General features: G+C 40.8%; 3 protein-coding genes and 1 long non-coding RNA gene across 8 annotated transcripts; 1 reads left to right on the forward strand and 3 right to left on the reverse strand.

Moving 5' to 3' along the window:
- Positions 1–412: 412 nt before the first annotated feature.
- Positions 413–3,077, reverse strand: LOC115733214 (WRKY transcription factor 71-like). Its single transcript, XM_030663892.2, has 3 exons — positions 2,441–3,077; positions 1,792–1,932; positions 413–940 (listed from the first exon to the last, which is right to left on the reverse strand). Exons 1-3 carry the CDS (start codon positions 2,908–2,910, stop codon positions 628–630), a joined length of 924 nt encoding a protein of 307 aa, XP_030519752.1. The 5' UTR covers positions 2,911–3,077; the 3' UTR covers positions 413–627.
- A 4,049-nt stretch (positions 3,078–7,126) lies between these two features.
- LOC115733230 lies at positions 7,127–11,369 on the forward strand. Of its 4 annotated transcripts, XR_007196684.1 has the most exons (6): positions 7,127–7,403; positions 8,261–8,460; positions 8,762–9,237; positions 9,360–9,434; positions 10,972–11,002; positions 11,085–11,369. XR_007196684.1 is itself a non-coding variant. In XM_048271271.1 (5 exons), exons 1-4 carry the CDS (start codon positions 7,259–7,261, stop codon positions 9,394–9,396), a joined length of 858 nt encoding a protein of 285 aa, XP_048127228.1. In that variant the 5' UTR covers positions 7,127–7,258; the 3' UTR covers positions 9,397–9,434; positions 10,972–11,369. The 4 variants fall into 4 exon arrangements, 3 of the variants coding, with proteins under 3 accessions (XP_048127228.1, XP_048127227.1, XP_030519760.1); XM_048271271.1 differs by having other exon boundaries at positions 10,972–11,369; XM_048271270.1 differs by lacking the exons at positions 10,972–11,002; positions 11,085–11,369 and adding an exon at positions 9,505–9,659.
- A 221-nt stretch (positions 11,370–11,590) lies between these two features.
- LOC115733180 (two pore potassium channel c-like) lies at positions 11,591–15,410 on the reverse strand. 2 transcript variants are annotated; one of them, XM_030663852.2, is made up of 2 exons: positions 14,190–15,394; positions 11,591–12,171 (listed from the first exon to the last, which is right to left on the reverse strand). In XM_030663852.2, the coding sequence occupies exons 1-2, from the start codon at positions 15,233–15,235 to the stop codon at positions 12,027–12,029; spliced, it is 1,191 nt and encodes a 396-aa protein (XP_030519712.2). In that variant the 5' UTR covers positions 15,236–15,394; the 3' UTR covers positions 11,591–12,026. The 2 variants fall into 2 exon arrangements, with proteins under 2 accessions (XP_030519712.2, XP_048127226.1); XM_048271269.1 differs by lacking the exon at positions 11,591–12,171 and adding an exon at positions 12,222–12,505 and having other exon boundaries at positions 14,190–15,410.
- On the reverse strand, positions 13,520–14,182 carry LOC125312627. Its single transcript, XR_007196685.1, has 2 exons — positions 13,905–14,182; positions 13,520–13,632 (listed from the first exon to the last, which is right to left on the reverse strand). It is a non-coding gene; the product is annotated as an uncharacterized LOC125312627 (long non-coding RNA).
- Positions 15,411–15,619: the final 209 nt, after the last annotated feature.

Genomic DNA, 15,619 nt, shown 5'->3' on the forward strand with positions numbered 1-15,619 from the left:
ACCTTAAATTTTTCTATAAATTGTCTGAAACTATCCGTGTAAGGCTAATCTCTAACAACTTATTTGTTACTCAACGTTAATGCTGTTTATCCACAGCATTTTATCATATATATGCTTGTATATATCGAGTCAATAGTTATCTAGCCATCGGCAAATTTTCCGCCTGCTTTCACCCGAGTATGATTAGTGGGGCCTCAACATATTAAGGCATGATTAAGTGAAAAAACATATCTTATGAGTTGGATGATAGATGAAATAATCATTTCTTTCATATGACAGAGTACCCGGAAAAGCTATGTATGTCAATGGTAAAGAGAAGGCAGCCAATATATGCATGACAAAGATAATTCAAGAACAAGAAACGTCCGCCGCCTTCTTTCCCTCCTTTGGAAGAGAAGATACGACATTCCGCTTTGATCTCTACACCATCAGAAGCTGGTTTTTCACCATATCAAACACAGTTCAAGAACATATAACAATGGACTGCTTTACATAGGAATAATACGGGCACATTAGTATGTCAATAATATTGCAATACAATTACGAAGCAACATGAGATTAGGAGTCCTCAAATGTGGTCTCTTTGCGACTATGCGCTCCCAGCTCGCTACGAAAGAATATAGATTCTCAAGGAAGTCGGAATTGGAGTTCAGGGTCCAAGTTTTGGTAGATTTTGGACATCGGGTCTTCTTGGGGATTGTTTTCCATTTGGAGTAGCTGAGCCAATAACTCTTGCTGAAAGTAAGGTGGCTCCATTAGACATGTTGATCGCAAATTTGGAGGCATTAACATTCCGGCAAAGTTACTGGCCCGAAGAGTCGCGGGGCTATGATGAGTATGTTGGCCTTCGTATGTTGTGACCACAATCGTGGGGTCTTGGAATGATCTTTCGACTCGCTTCTTGACTGTGCATCCTTGGCTAGTGCACCGGTAGTAACTTCTGCAATTGTTGAAGAACTCAAAGAGATTATTGGGGGTCTCGATGAATCATGAAATCTATTGTAATAACTCATTCTAATCATATCCCAACAAACGATATAGTTTTAGGTTGTCTTGTGCTTAAGTACCTAGCTAGGTTACCTTAGTTCTCGTATAGTTTTTAGATTTAATTTCAATGAACGAGTCAATACAAAAGAGTACCAACAAAGAGACTCGTGCCGTCTCATATGTCGATGATTGATGATCAATCTTTAGGTTCCCTCACAAAAAAAATTATCGTTACTTCCAATCATAAAGCATTGGTTTCAATCAAAATAAAAGTTAGGTAATATCCAGTCAATAATCAGTTCGAATACTCCTCAATGACTTCAAAATGGCGATCAAGCATTGATCCAAAGAAAGCACTCATTATACAGATTACAGCTTTTTGAAAGAACGCGAGATGAAACAATGTAAACAAGACGTACACTAAGATATGATTTAATTAGCTTCGAGATCCCTACTCCTGAATGCCAAATTGAGGTCATGAATTGCCTAAAAAATGTTAGTAGATAGCTACATCCAAAAGATGGTTGTCGACCAAGAGACACGGAAGTAGCAAATTTATTAGAGATTACTAACTTGTCAAACCAATATCAGTTTTTGAAACTTAATTGCACTTCCCAGAAACTAAGTACTAAAGGAACGGTCGACTATGTACTGAAGGCAAAGAAGTCGGCTCCTTTTTTCCAAGAATAATGTTGGAGATACGAGTGTTCACGAAGATTTGTGTATAAATGTTTATCTAGAAATGTAACATTTATCATCTCCGCATAATGAAAGACGGCTAATGAACTGGACGGGAAATCATACCTTGGGTAAGGGCTATTTTTAACTGCTTTTTGTCCATATTTTCTCCACCTATATCCATCTTCAAGATTATCGATCTCGCTCTTTGTCAAGAAAGCAAACCGAGGCTGCCTCGGGCGCTTCTCTTTCTTCTTTAATTTGTCCCTGCAGAGTTAATCAAGCAAACTAGAAATGATCAGATCTACCAAGGGTTGCCCCTTGCTGAGTTCTATTGACCAAGTTATGAATTTCTCTTGATGGATCCTCATTTGAGTTTTCACAGTCATGAAACAGCAGCTTTAGCATACAAGCTAGGGTTTCTATTACGTCCATCCTTCTCCACCTTGAGATCCGCAGAAATTGATGGAGAGTCCGTACATTGGATTGATTCTTTCATTTTTTTTTAAGGAAATAGTCAATAAACAGATAAGACCAAGATCAGCCTTCAGCTTCGTTTCATTTGGATGTTGTGAACATGTATTACCGACCAAAACCAGTTGAAAGCACAAAAACGAAGAAAAAAAAATGAGTGGACAGCTAGTCTGACCCTGACAGAAGAATAAGGGATTTCTTGCTTTGAAAAATTGTGCAACTTCTCTCACACCCAGAATCAAATTTGGACTAGATCTGCTAAAGATGAACTAGTTTGAGATGGACCAGACTCGAAACTTACCCTTTTTTAGACTTCTCTTCTTGGTCATGATCTCCGTGACATCCTGTTGATTGCTCATCTTGGATGATCTTGCCCTTGTCTTTGTCTTCCGATCCAACCGCCGCCATCTCTTCAGACGATGAAGACAGGGCCGATGAGGAATTATTAGGGGTTGACTGGTTGTTACTCTCGCTCAAGATCGATGCACCCTTTCTCGAACCTTCGGTGCTGATTACTTCAGAGGATGAGCAACAAGACATGTCAAAGTCTCTCTCGAGAGTGCTGTAATCCATGGAACCATCTAAGAAGGCTCGGAATGTGGAGTTCGAGGGAGCTGATGGACGATCCTGTGTAGCTTGTAGCGGGTGTTGTTGCTGAGGATGATTATTGTGGAAGAAGGGATAGTTACTATCATTAGGGGTAAGGAAGGGGGAGAAACTGTAGTTGAAAGGATCAAAACTGTTGTAAGGATTGCTCTTGCCTTCAGACATGGCGGAAAGACAGGAGCTGCTGATTATGAGCTGAATTAGAAGAAAGAGTTAGAGGGAGAGAGGTGTGTGTCGAAGCTCCAATAGTGTTGAAAGAAGTTTCAGATGGGAGCTTTTGCTGAGGTTGCCTTCCTTCTAGCGAAAAGGATAGCACTGTGAGAGAGAGAGAGAGAGAGAGAGGTGGTGGGGAGTGCAAATAATTGGTCCAAAGCAAGTGATCGCTTGAATTATGTTGGAGAATTTCAAATTGATTGAAATAGTGATGAGCCCGACCATTATCAATGGTATGAATACAGCCCGCTTTTTTTGAATACACGACAATATTTCGTCACATGAAATTTTATAAGTTATTCCTCTATATAAACTTTTGTATTTCTAGCATTACCTTAGCGGCTCGAGCAAAAGGCGATGTAAAAGTAAATTTCTAACGGGTCATATGTCTCGATCACCCCCGGTCGGAGGAAACTTTTAGCCTTTGATCAGTAAGTATGCCAACTACATGCGAACCTAACTAGTACAAATATGGACGATACTCATATTTTTATAACCCAGCAATCAGAACACTGTCTAGAGAAACCTTTCACCATACCTAAGAGTCGTAATTTTAGCATTATTCCTGCGGTCCAAGCAAAAGAGCAACAAACACGTGCATTTTGCAATTTAGCATAGCCTTTTTAGGCAGCTCATGCAAGTATCTTTTTAAGCCTTGGAATCATGTACGAGGGTGCATTTACACGGGTTAGGGTTTCGTGGTTAATACAACAGTCAGAAAGATAAGGTCGCACGTTACCACCGGAGAGAGCGGAGCAAAGGGGGCCAAGTGGGATTCCAAGATTGCGGCTGGCGATAGCGACGGTCGGGTAGGCACCGTCATTTTGACCGCCCCAGTCACTCACGTGGCTCCGTCCCTGTTTCTCTCTCACGCCTTGTTCTTCGGCGCCCACATCGCCCCACCATGAATGAATCATGATCGATTCGGATCCGTGGGGAAGAGATGATTGATGATGCGTTTGTGCGATCAATCACCCCCCCACGGATACTCAGAGATTCTCGTGCCCCGTTCGAAGTGAGCAGAGGATCGCCGGTCGAAGCTACATGCAAATCCCTACCTTCTATTGTTTATCGTTAAAAGGTCCAACTTGAAGACTTAAAAGATAGCAATTTTGGCTTGAATACTGCTGTGATAGAATGTTCAATCCAAGGATTTAAACGGATAAGCGGAGAGAGAGAGAGAGAGGGTAGCATGTACATAAAATGCATATAAGTGAAAAGCATTAAAAAAAAAATACTAAACATATTACATTAGTGCTAATTCAGTCATGAACATTTGATCGTAAACCTTTTGAATTTGTGCCAATTGAATTTATCTGTTCAATTTTGACCAGAAATCGCCGACGTAAATGCCGATCGTCTTAAGTGATACGACCAACGTTAACAATACTTTTTTTTTTATAACGCCATCGCCTCGAGTTGAATGAGGCCACGATGCCCGGATCTGGCAAGGGCGCGTGGCCGATCGCCGATCGTCAACCCCCAATAAAAAATTTATTGAAAAGAATAAGGAAAGAAAAGGGAAAAAACTAAAAGGACTATTAAAAAATATTCACGTCGGTGCTGATTGCGTCGGGTAGTATAGTTGGGGTTCGCGTTAATGATTTCGAAATCAAAATTAGCTGGATGAATTCAATTGATATAAATATGAAATATTTAAAATTAAATTGATATAATTATAAAGTTCAAAATTGAAATGACGTCAATGTAATAAATTTGAAACTTTTTTGTTTTGATACTTTCGCCGTTTTGTAATCAATTCGTGCGAGTTAAAGCCATCCAAAGAGTACGGAGCAAATTTGTTTTGTGAGTATAGCCATCCTTGGACTGAGCCTGAGAAAAGACATGTATGTTGTCAAATCGGTCTGACGATTTTGAGGGGGAGTAATCATCGCTTGCATGACTTCGGTGTTATAACCTTTGACAAAAGAGACAAGGGCCAAACCGCATAACCACATGTATGTATGTATGTGATGTATGTAGGTACTTGTTCGTGGCTGTCGAACGTGGAAATGAATCTCCTAATATTATTAATTTAATTTTAGGAGTGACACCGATCAAATCGGATCTTCTAAATCAAAATGAACGATTTGATTTAATCCATGTCACCTCTTAAAAAGAGAGGAAAATTTTAGATGAGAATTTTTAAAAAATTTTAAAAGGTGAGATGGATCAAATCAAACCATCCATTTTGATTTGAATGGCCTCATTTTATCAATGTCACCCCCGATAATGTTAGGAGGTCCGGATCTGTCGGACGTTATAGCGGACTTGAGTGAAACTAAATCGTGAGTTGTGCTGACATCCTCGTCAATCAAATCCACTTTGTAATGACACAAAGTCAAATGGATTGCATCTTATTTTTCATGATTCAAGTGAACGATCGAAATTACATCCAATTTTATTACTTTGGCTACATATTATGAAACCATCTTGTGGGAAAAGGATCTTGAAGACAAAATCTTCCCGAAGAATGCATCCGTATATGCATATGTTCTGGCATTAATTATGTATTTTTTTTTCTCGTAATTAAGCAGTTCAATGCTTCACTCAACTTCTGACCTGCCTAACGTCCGAAAGTTAAGGTTAGGTCTTGGGACTCGAGTAGTATTCTTGAACTTATTCCTCAACACTACTACACTCGGGATAACTCAAGAATGACAGGAAGGAAGTGCACGTAACCGCTTGGGGCCCGACTGATTGAGGATTTTGGTTCCATGCATGAATGGTGCCAAAAGGGTTGTTGCAACTGGCAAAGTACTAGGTTTAACCTAATAACCTTGAAAAAAACGTGCGCCAAAAGTACAAACCTAGGTCCAATGTGCCGTACGATGTTTCTGCGAAGAGACGAAAGGATCGATACATTTGTTCGCTGGAAGAGATTAGGCTCTATAAACCATTCACGTCTCTTATCCTCCTTTTAATCTCAGAAAGGATTGAGTTTGCGATTGTCGTTGCGACGGTGCAGTTTAATGGCAACTTACAAATCAGATTCGTTATAACTTGGATGGACGTTTTACTGTTTTTGTTAAAGAATAATGATGTGTTTTTCGTTTCACGCCGATAGATTTTTGATAGAACCGACAAGAGTAAAAAAAGGAAAGAACCTATCAGTAGTACTCCAATTTGAGTTAGGAATTAGCAGAGCTTCTTTATAGATTGACCATAAGATTTCGCACATAGTATCATACGTTCGAATAGAAAGCAATAACTATTGTCGGCGTTGGTGGAGCCCTTCGGAATCGAGCCTCTTAACATACATTTGTCGGAGATGTTAGTCAAACATGACCCACTTTTAGTAGGAACTTTCTCACAAGTCCCATTTCGATTCCGAACCTGCAGTCACGGTGAACATCTGAGAGCTCGCGCCATAATTTCATCCACTAAGCTAATCGCCTCCCCCGGTTATAAGGAGGAATATCACTTTCCCTTGAAAAGTCTCTTGTAAGGAGTTATCTCTTCCCTCTGAAGCCTCACCAAGTCTTGAGCTAATACACGATCTTGACTAAAGTTCGCTTTTCCAAAAGAGATTGTTAGTGGCAATTCTAGACAAAAAGATCATTTTGATGGACGACTCCACTGGTTCTGTTGGAAAAAACAGATTTTTTTTTGTCCATTTTATTAGATTTGTAAAAGAGTTGGGTGAGTGTGAGAAAAACTGTTGGTAGCACTGCAACACATCTAAGGATTTGAGACATAGAGATTTGCCTCCGAAGCTTATAGACCTGGGAAAATTATTTAAAAAATTCTAAATTTATTGTAATTATGCCGATTTAATCTTAAACCTTTTTTTTTGTCAATTTAATCATAAACTTTTTACATTTGTGTCAATTCGGTTCGTTTGGCTGACTGACGCTAAGGTGACATAAATATTGTCAAAACACCGGTGAGTGCTTTTGGAATGGTCGATCCCCTTATGACACATGGGCAAGATGTTAGTCAAGCACTTCCAAACTCGAGGTCACAGGTGAATAACAAGGGGGTCAAGCCTTTCCCAGTCGGAAACTAATACGCGAGTTTCCCACACACCGCATGTTGTGTATTTTACAGTTAAACTGAAGAAACAACGAAAGATTGAAGTGTGAGTAAACGAAGTCCCGCATCGGATGGTCGGCTGGCCTTCGTCCAGCTAGTATGTTCGCCTGTATAGGCGCTCCGGTCATAAAAGGTGGAAGGAACTTCTCCTGTTTCTCTTATTTTGGGTTTGTTGGGCGGATCAATGATGGGGTTCTCCTAAAGATATTAGCTGCATTTCCAAGAGAAAAATCTCAACTTGCGAACCAAAACAAAGCAGAGGAAGATGATGCTGCAGTGGCCCATGGTCGTTGCCCGGAGGCCTTCATTGAGACCCATGTGTTTCGCTTCCACCCACGCCACTGACGCAGAACAACTACGCGCTCAGCTCAATCAGCTTCACGCAGAGGCAGAAACCACCAGAGCCAAAGGTATCTTTCTCTCTTCTCTCTCTCTCTCTCTCTCAGGAGCAAAAGGTGTCTGTAATGCCCGATTTCGACTGCGGACGGCTCTTAATTCGTCTTCATTGATTCCCTTGGAGTACATCTTTTCGGGGTTGCAATCGTGGTAGAATATAGAGTTCGTTTGATAGGAGTTTCTCCTCGATGTTGCGCCGTTCGCTGATAGCGATCGTGTTTGCTGGAAAAGTTCCACCTTTTTTTTTTTTTTGTGTATTGCTAATGGGGATAATTTAGGTAAGTACACTTAGTATGCTGTGGGGAATTAGGCGAAGGAGTTCGCTTATAGGCTGTTTCAAATTCTTCCTCGAGGAAATTTTGTTGCCCATCATGCGAAATTGGGTTCTTTTCTATTTCTTTCCAATGTCTTTGGCCAAATTGACGGTAAGAATTTGGTATGAGGGAAGCTTGATCGTCCAGGAGAGATGGTTCTCAGGTTGCTGTTGTTGTTTTTTGCCTTGTCAGTAGTCAGTGGACCAGAAGAATAATTGGAGGAACGTACTGAAATAATCCGCCAAAAGTGAAATGTAATGACGCACTTTAGGACAGAGTACGGCAAGGGTGTTTAGGCTCAACAATAGGGCATTGATAGTCCATTGAACATGCATATTGCCTTGTAGATCTAATCTGTCTGTTTTGCCATTGTAATATTTTACTTTTGGATTGAAGTGTTCGATGGAGTAGTAGGATGTGCTCCTACGTCATTCACTTTCTTGTCTTTCTATTTCCTTTCTTGTGACATCAACAGATGATCTCCATTCGTTGCTAAAATCATCTATACAATGTTTTAGTACTTTGGACGTCTTGAGTGATTTTGGCTTTTAATTCAGCAAATAATGCAAGATTGCGGCTGTTGCGGTTATCCGAGGCTGCAGAGAAGCTTCGGCGACAGGCATCCATCAACATCCAAACAGGGAAGGAAAATGATGCGAGGGAACTGCTGTTTCAGAAGAAGAAAATAATGCAGGCTCTGGAGAAGTCAAATAGCCGGATTCAGTTGCTGGATGATCTCTCTGCTAAGCTAAATGAGGTATGTTACTCTTATGCATACATAAGTCTGATCCTTATTTTTTACTAGAGCAGTCGCACTTTCTCTCATGGTACACTGCTCTTTGCACCTAATTTCTCGGTCTCTTGGTGTGTTCTCTTTGGAGTTGATATCAGACTCCGACACTCTTATACGTTGGTTTTTCTGGTTCATGACTTTTTAAAGTCATTGTTCCTTCATTTATGTTTTCCTTTTTCCTCAATTGGGTTAGTTGGTACATATTCTGGTACTTAACGCAAATCCTGTCTTGTGAATCGTGATTGTAAAACTGATTTTTTTCCAGGCAATATCTATTAAAGAGTCTCAGCTTATCGGAAATGTAGCTACAGATCTTGAAGTTGGCAGTGATAATATGTCCAATCCAGTTCATATAGTGTCTCCAAAGCGGGACATTTTGGAAGTTGTACACGAGAAAGAAAGTTCAGATCCTGACGATTCCGAAAATGGTGAAAGGACAGACTTGGGTGCTTCTCTTAGTCCTGAAGGAAATCTTTCTTTTGACAGTAATGCAGATCATTTCAAGGAGACTATCAGTGGCAGTAGAAATATTGAGAATCACGTGGTTGATAGTTTGAATAGATTTTCTTCTTTTGATGATTTTCTGGAGGGGCTTGATGAGCAACTAAAGAAGATCGAAGAAGAACTCGCGACCATCTCAAAGGTCTCTACTTTCATATTGGATATCAAGGAGAATCGACAAAATATTAGGATGCAACAAATAATTGAACTTGTTGAGAGCGTCAGGGAGATCAGGGAGAGGTACTTTCTACTATGCATGAAGCTATATCAATTAAATTTATCTAGTGTGTTCTCCTCTTCTTACTGCTTGTAGGTTATTGATCCCAGAGAGTATCTTATGTCTCGCTCTTTTTGGTCAACAGGATCTCATGTATGATACAGAAGGTGGGGACTACATAGTTTGCAAAATATTGTGTTTGATTATCTTCTAGCTGGGGGTAAGTGATTGTGTATTAGATATGTAAGTGTTAGTTATCTAGTCAGAGTTATTGACACATTATCATGTAGATTATCGACGGGAAGTAGTGAAGTAAATTAAGAGAGGGATGATGAAGCACAAGCTATGTTACTGTTTTGTAAATAGGGATGATGATGCCCCAATTCGGATTCTTGCTTTATGAAATTTATGCTACAGTTATTTTGGCATGAAATTGACTAGAAAATAGAATGGGATGATGAAGCACAAGTTATGTAACTGTTTTGAATAGGGATGATGATGCCCCAGTTCGGATTCTTGCTTTATGAAATTTATGCTACAGTTATTTTGGCATGAAATTGACTAGAAGATAGAATTCTTTATCCATGTTTTGCCGCCACTTTGCACCTCCTATCCAATAATCTTTTATGTTTCAAGCAATATGAAGTTGTAATCAGGATAGAGCTTTTTTCATGAAGTAGTGCCTTTTGTCATGCTAGACCGGATTCCATTGATCACTTGTTCTTTGGTTGTCCTACTACCGCTGCTTTAGTGCTTTTTTGGGCCACCAAATGCAATTTATCATGGCAAAATAGGCCGTGGCAAGATATGATGCAGTGGGCTATGCAAAAGTTTGGTGGTCGATCCTTTCCTCATTGCTTAGCTCGGTTTTCTTTGGGTGCCTTGTGCCATTTGATTTGGACGACGATAAATGATATCCTTTTCAGAAACAAGCCTCTATTTGTACCAGCCTTGATCAAGCATCTTGTCAAAGTGGTCCAGGATAAAGGGCTCACTTACCATCGCATTGAAGATAACCATCGGAATAGGAGGGTGCAACGTAATTGGGGCATCTCCGAGGACATTTTTGCAGAAAGTCTGGGCGCCCTTTAGGGTCTGGTTCTAGTTCTTTTGTTGCTCTTGGTTCGGAGCTGTTTTTCTAAATTTTGGCCGGTGTTTGGCCTTGTTGGTGCAAGTCCGGTTTAGTCATGTACCTAGTGCTGCTTCTTTCCTTTGTATTTTGTGTTGGCCTTACACCTTCATACCCCTGAGGACACGCCCATGTGTCCCCTTGGATTCAAGGTTTTTGTATTTGGCCTCTTCCTTTGTAACTAGCGCTTTGAAAAGTTTATATATACTTACTTTACCAAAAAAAAAAAAAGTAGTAATCAGGATAAATCAAATGGTGTTCAGACTACTCCCAAGAGAATGGGCAAGAATACATAATTCTGTGTTGCAGAAGAAAAAATGTTACTGCTAATTATTTTCACTTAATCTGGCCATATATGAGTTCTTTGTAGCTTCTGCTGGTATGCCTTGGGAATTGTTAAAAAATGGATCATGTATTCATCTTCTTGTTTCTTGCTTCTTCATGTAATTTCAAAGGTTGATGTCTAGTTAGATTATACGGCAACTTAAGGATCATTTATTAGAACCCTCCGTCTTGGTTACCATTGGGGGTGCTTTGAGGAACATATGACAGGCCTACTATTCATGGAAATCTGCCTTAAGACTGACAACTTCGATCTCATTTTTCTCTCAACGTTTCAGTTTGCAAGGCGTACCTCTGGGACTTAGCCTTCAGGAAATGTGAGTACGAAGATTGTTCATGAGTTTCGATCTCATATCTTTCAAAATGCAGTGACTAATAAATGATAAAGCACTTATTTAGGTAAAGCTATCCAACTATGCGCATATCTTGGAATTCTGAGAGGAGTGCACGGAACTTTTATTCTTACAACAATCCATGTCAGCGGATCATACTTATAGTAAACTTTGTAGAGTGACAAAGAGATGATAGGAATTCCATATTTACTTTGTTTCCATGTAATTAAAGTGAAGATCTTGTCCTCACTTAGTCCAACAGCAACGTGGAGATCTTACTGCAGTATAAGGAAAAATCATGTCTCTGCATTGTACTTCTCTGCTGCATCTAGTGAAGTGCTTCATGATTCTCAAGTGGAACTGGTGTTTCCTCTACGTGACACATCCTGGAGAGAGGGAGATAATCGTGTATTATATAGCACAAATCTCTTCAAAATCATTTCCCTCATAGTTCTGTTCTTTAAAAGTGACTAAAGGATTTATGAGTGGGTAACATGTCTTTGTACGCAGGACAGTTTCTCCTACATATCTGTCAAAACTGCACGTGCAGCTGATACTTCAGTGAGCATCGCATGAGAATCAAAATAGCAGTGATATTCTAGAATAGATCTTGTGTGTTTCCTTGTGTGAAAGAATAGCTAACAGTAGACATTGCTTCTGTGGTCTATTAATAGATCAGGTACTACGTTGTCTAAACTGATTGCATATACAACTAATTAACAATGAATTCAGTGTTCATCCTCCTCTATAGACTATCTACGCTGATCTTGAATCTGGTCCGGGAGCTGAGAGCTGACGCCATTGGAACAATCATCGAATAGCTAGGTCTCTGCTCATCTTTGTCTGAGAATGCGGGGAATATCTCCAATCATAATCCTCATCCAACTTCATCTGGTGTAGGACTTGATGTATAAAGTTCACCCAACCTTCAGTTCCATGCACTCTGGTTGACTGCTTTTGAGGACCGCGAAGGTAGAATTGCTATGGTGATTGTTAGTCAATGTGGGGTTCATTCACTTTCCATGAGATCGGCAAGTGTAATTTTGCCGCAATTGCTGTTGTCTATAATGTCAAATTGGTTGCAGATCGGGACGATGTCCTTTTCAGCTATTTTACCCATCTCTTTAAGCTTGTATACGACGTACTCAGCTTTGCTGCAGGAATCAAAGTCAACATAAGAATTTCTTCCTGGAAGCTGTTCTAGTTAGTGGTAGAAAAACTCAAAGAAGAAATCAAGGAATGTATTTCAACTCAGTGTATCATATGAAAATAATCCCAGTTTTGAAGACAAGCTACAAAATAAGCCTCTACTGTCCCTATGGTTGAGATATCCATTCTGCAGTTATCATATATTAGGATGAAATATGTACTTCAAGTTCCTGTTAGTTCAACTTTCCCATTCTGTCTTCTTCATTTCCCAAATTGGTTGGTGATCCATTTGAACCCATGATGCTGATCTGGTCTCCCAAGATTTTATGTCATGTTCCTCTTGCAAGAGCAGAAGTTGGAATTTAGACATCATAGTTCTCGACTTCGAGATAACCAGAATCAACTTTGTGCGAGCTCCTCTGGAACTCATGCTTTAAGCCATAAATGAGGACTATCAAAGACATGGTATCTACCTGAACTAGCAAGTGAAAGAACGATCCAGGAAGCTATCTTAGAATAAAATTTGCTGATGATAGTATATCCAAGCTAAACGGAGGCATATATTTTTATTTAGCTGTTAACATTCCCAAGGGAAAGACCTTGATTAGGTGAAACTTCCGGTTCTTCTTATGCCGATGGGTGAGGCAATTCATTTTGCTTATTTATGGACTTTACGTTCAAGATGATTGAGCAATCTGTACTAACAAATGAACTACGTAGGACGAAGCCACTTACGCTACTTCAGAAGGGCATTAGCGTCTGAATAGTGTACACTAGCGTACAGAGGAGGGACAGACATGAAGATATGTGCTCGAGGTCTTCCTTGGTATGTTAGTAATACGAACAGACAGGATCGCTTTCAGTCTTCCATAGTACTTGACGATGTACTGGTACTATTCCAACTAGGAATGAGAAATCTTGTGATCCAGCTATGACCGAACATTTTAGGCAGTTCGATTCCAATGCCTCACTTGTTGATAAATAATGCTTGATTTCAATAATAGCATCCGAGGTGGCATTTTTATTCTTAAGAGTTGAGAGGCCACAGGTTTGATCGCACCATTAATGTTGACTCTGTTTCTTAAAGTACTCTGTCTAATGTGATCTTAAAAGTGGCTCGATGTGTTGTCGGTCGTCTCCCTCTGCTATGCTTTGCCGGCTTTAACTTGGTGTTCTTGAGCATGTTTCCGTCAATTATCGGATTCCATTCTCTGATTTACTTTACATCTGCACTGGAAGTACCACAGGATTTCTTTCAGGCATTCATTACCCAGATTACGTTCTTTCTTTCATCTTTTTTCCCTTTCCAGCCACAATGCAACCATCTTTTTATGAGCATCAAGATTATCCGTCTCTATTTACAGTGCTTATTTCTCTGTGCTAAATATACAGCTCAAGTTATCTGTCATTTCCTATCCCTGAATCTAAGTGCTAGATTAACCGTACAGGCTATTTTGGATTCACTCCTAACAGGCTACCAGCTCTACTCCAACACATTCCATTCCTAAGATTATATGTTGATTCACAATTATAGTTCTTGACACTGCTTACTAGCAGTATTTGAAGTACATTGCTTCTGGCCTTCGAAGTCAGACACTAGTATGTCCTCATTCGATCGATGACAACGTCAAAATATATACTTGAACATCCATTAACCCAGAAACTTGCATTCTTCGGCCGAACAGAGCATCCTGAGCATGAACACCTATCAGATGATAACAGTGCATGCTTCCTTAACTTTAACAGGGCCAGGGACTTATCTTCCAAAATCTTTGGAAAGTTTCAACTCGTCAAGCTGATCAGAGTCCCCTCCTAAGGCATCAGTTCTGAAGTTTTTTAGTCTTTTTAATTGCAGATTAGGATGGTTTGGTTCCAGTGATGTCTACTGTTCTAAAGTTTATCCAAATAACGTAGTTGTCTAGATAATAACAGGAGTTCATAGTCAACTCAGCAAAGTTTTAGGGAGAAAAATTGAAATTGCACGAGACTAGCAGAAACTCACAGACCGAGCAAAAACAATTACCTGATAGATCCGTCGTTATCAAGGTCTGCAGCAACTAGATCCCCAAGGGTCATCTTCCTCTGCAGAACCCATTTCGCCATTCTGCGATTCCTCTTGTCGATCCTCAGCTCGGTCAGGTATAAAAATGCCCTGGCCACCGCCAATGTGCTTATCAGTAGCCAGATTATGGCGAAACATCTTCCTGCCAAAGTCGTGAATGCGTAGTCCCCATAACCGACCGTCGTGACCGACGTAACAGACAGATAAAAACTATCCACCCAGCTCAAATCCTCTATGAAATGCACGACGATGGTCCCTATAGCTATGCAACTAATCACAACCGCCAAAGCCACGCACACTTTCATCCTTATTCTCATCCTTCCCTTCTCTCTGTCGATCATGTAAGTCCTGACCATTGCATTGAACTGGTTTTGATCCACAGTGCTCAGCAAAACCGCCTCTTGCCGATCGCAGATGTAGGTGACCATGCCATGGAGCAGGATGTCGACAAATCCAAAGCCCACCAGTATGAAAGCACAAGTGAATAGCTTGGTGAATGTCGTGTCTGGGACGATATCGCCATAGCCAATCGTGCAAAGAGTGACCACGGTGAAGTACAGAGCGTCCACCGGCTTGAACGTGGTTGTGCCTTTGAAACTCCCGCTCGTCAAGTACACCACAATGCCGGCTATCACGTACAAGACGAAGCCAATGAAGGCTTGCCGAACAATCAGAGGGGCCGACCTAGGGGGCGGCCGGGGGTCCTCCCCGTCGATGATGGTCTCCTTGTGAAAGGTGAACACGGAAGGAGCCGAGTGCGAGCGGTGGGCGAGTTGTCTCTTCTTGGTCAAGTTGGCGATGAGATTCACAAAGGAAGAAGAGTGGGGCGTCGTGATTATAGGGATGATGGCATCGTTCGTTATGAGGTGCGTGGTGGATTGCCGCCTCGGCGTGCTGAGACTGCCGAGGTTGAGGTCGAGAAAACCCGAAGGGTAATCTCTCCGGACCGCCGGTCTGCTCGATGTCTCTGCAGGTCCCGGTGTGGAGAGGAGGGGTTCATCATCCATGGCGAATCTGCATCATAAAACTCCCATAATCTGTAGGAATTTTTAGAGGATTTTCTTGCTCCTCTCTTGGACCAAAAAAAACGATGATGAAAAAGCCAACCACAAGTCAATTTATATGCAGGGGAGAAGCATGGTTTTGAGAGGTAGTTGGGCCGAGAGTCAAATCCGGGGACTCCACAGAACGGATCACGCTTCGAACTTCCACACCTGTCACGTTGTCTTCTAGACATCTCCTGAAAGTTGCAGTTTTTCAACAGTAACCTCTTCAAGGAAAACAAAGAGTCAAAATGGGCAACCTCTGTTTTGGATGCAGATATGGACGATTCTACTACTGATTGACAAGGATGGTTCTTTGAGCCTTGGCAATTGTTTAGCAAATTCAGC

Source organism: Rhodamnia argentea, chromosome 10 (assembly GCF_020921035.1).
Source record: "Rhodamnia argentea isolate NSW1041297 chromosome 10, ASM2092103v1, whole genome shotgun sequence".
Classification (NCBI taxonomy): Eukaryota; Viridiplantae; Streptophyta; class Magnoliopsida; order Myrtales; family Myrtaceae; genus Rhodamnia; species Rhodamnia argentea.

Coding starts and splice junctions, on each gene's coding strand:
- LOC115733214 (XM_030663892.2), bottom strand. CDS start 2,910: ATGTCTGAAGGCAAGAGCAATCCTTACAACAGTTTTGATCCTTTCAAC. Junction 1,933..2,440: donor GAAGAGAAGTCTAAAAAAGG/GTAAGTTTCGAG, acceptor TTAACTCTGCAG/GGACAAATTAAAGAAGAAAG. Junction 941..1,791: donor AAAAATAGCCCTTACCCAAG/GTATGATTTCCC, acceptor CAACAATTGCAG/AAGTTACTACCGGTGCACTA.
- LOC115733230 (XM_048271271.1), top strand. CDS start 7,259: ATGATGCTGCAGTGGCCCATGGTCGTTGCCCGGAGGCCTTCATTGAGA. Junction 8,461..8,761: donor TCTCTGCTAAGCTAAATGAG/GTATGTTACTCT, acceptor ATTTTTTTCCAG/GCAATATCTATTAAAGAGTC. Junction 9,238..9,359: donor GTCAGGGAGATCAGGGAGAG/GTACTTTCTACT, acceptor TTTGGTCAACAG/GATCTCATGTATGATACAGA.
- LOC115733180 (XM_030663852.2), bottom strand. CDS start 15,235: ATGGATGATGAACCCCTCCTCTCCACACCGGGACCTGCAGAGACATCG. Junction 12,172..14,189: donor GATAACGACGGATCTATCAG/GTAATTGTTTTT, acceptor TGATTCCTGCAG/CAAAGCTGAGTACGTCGTAT.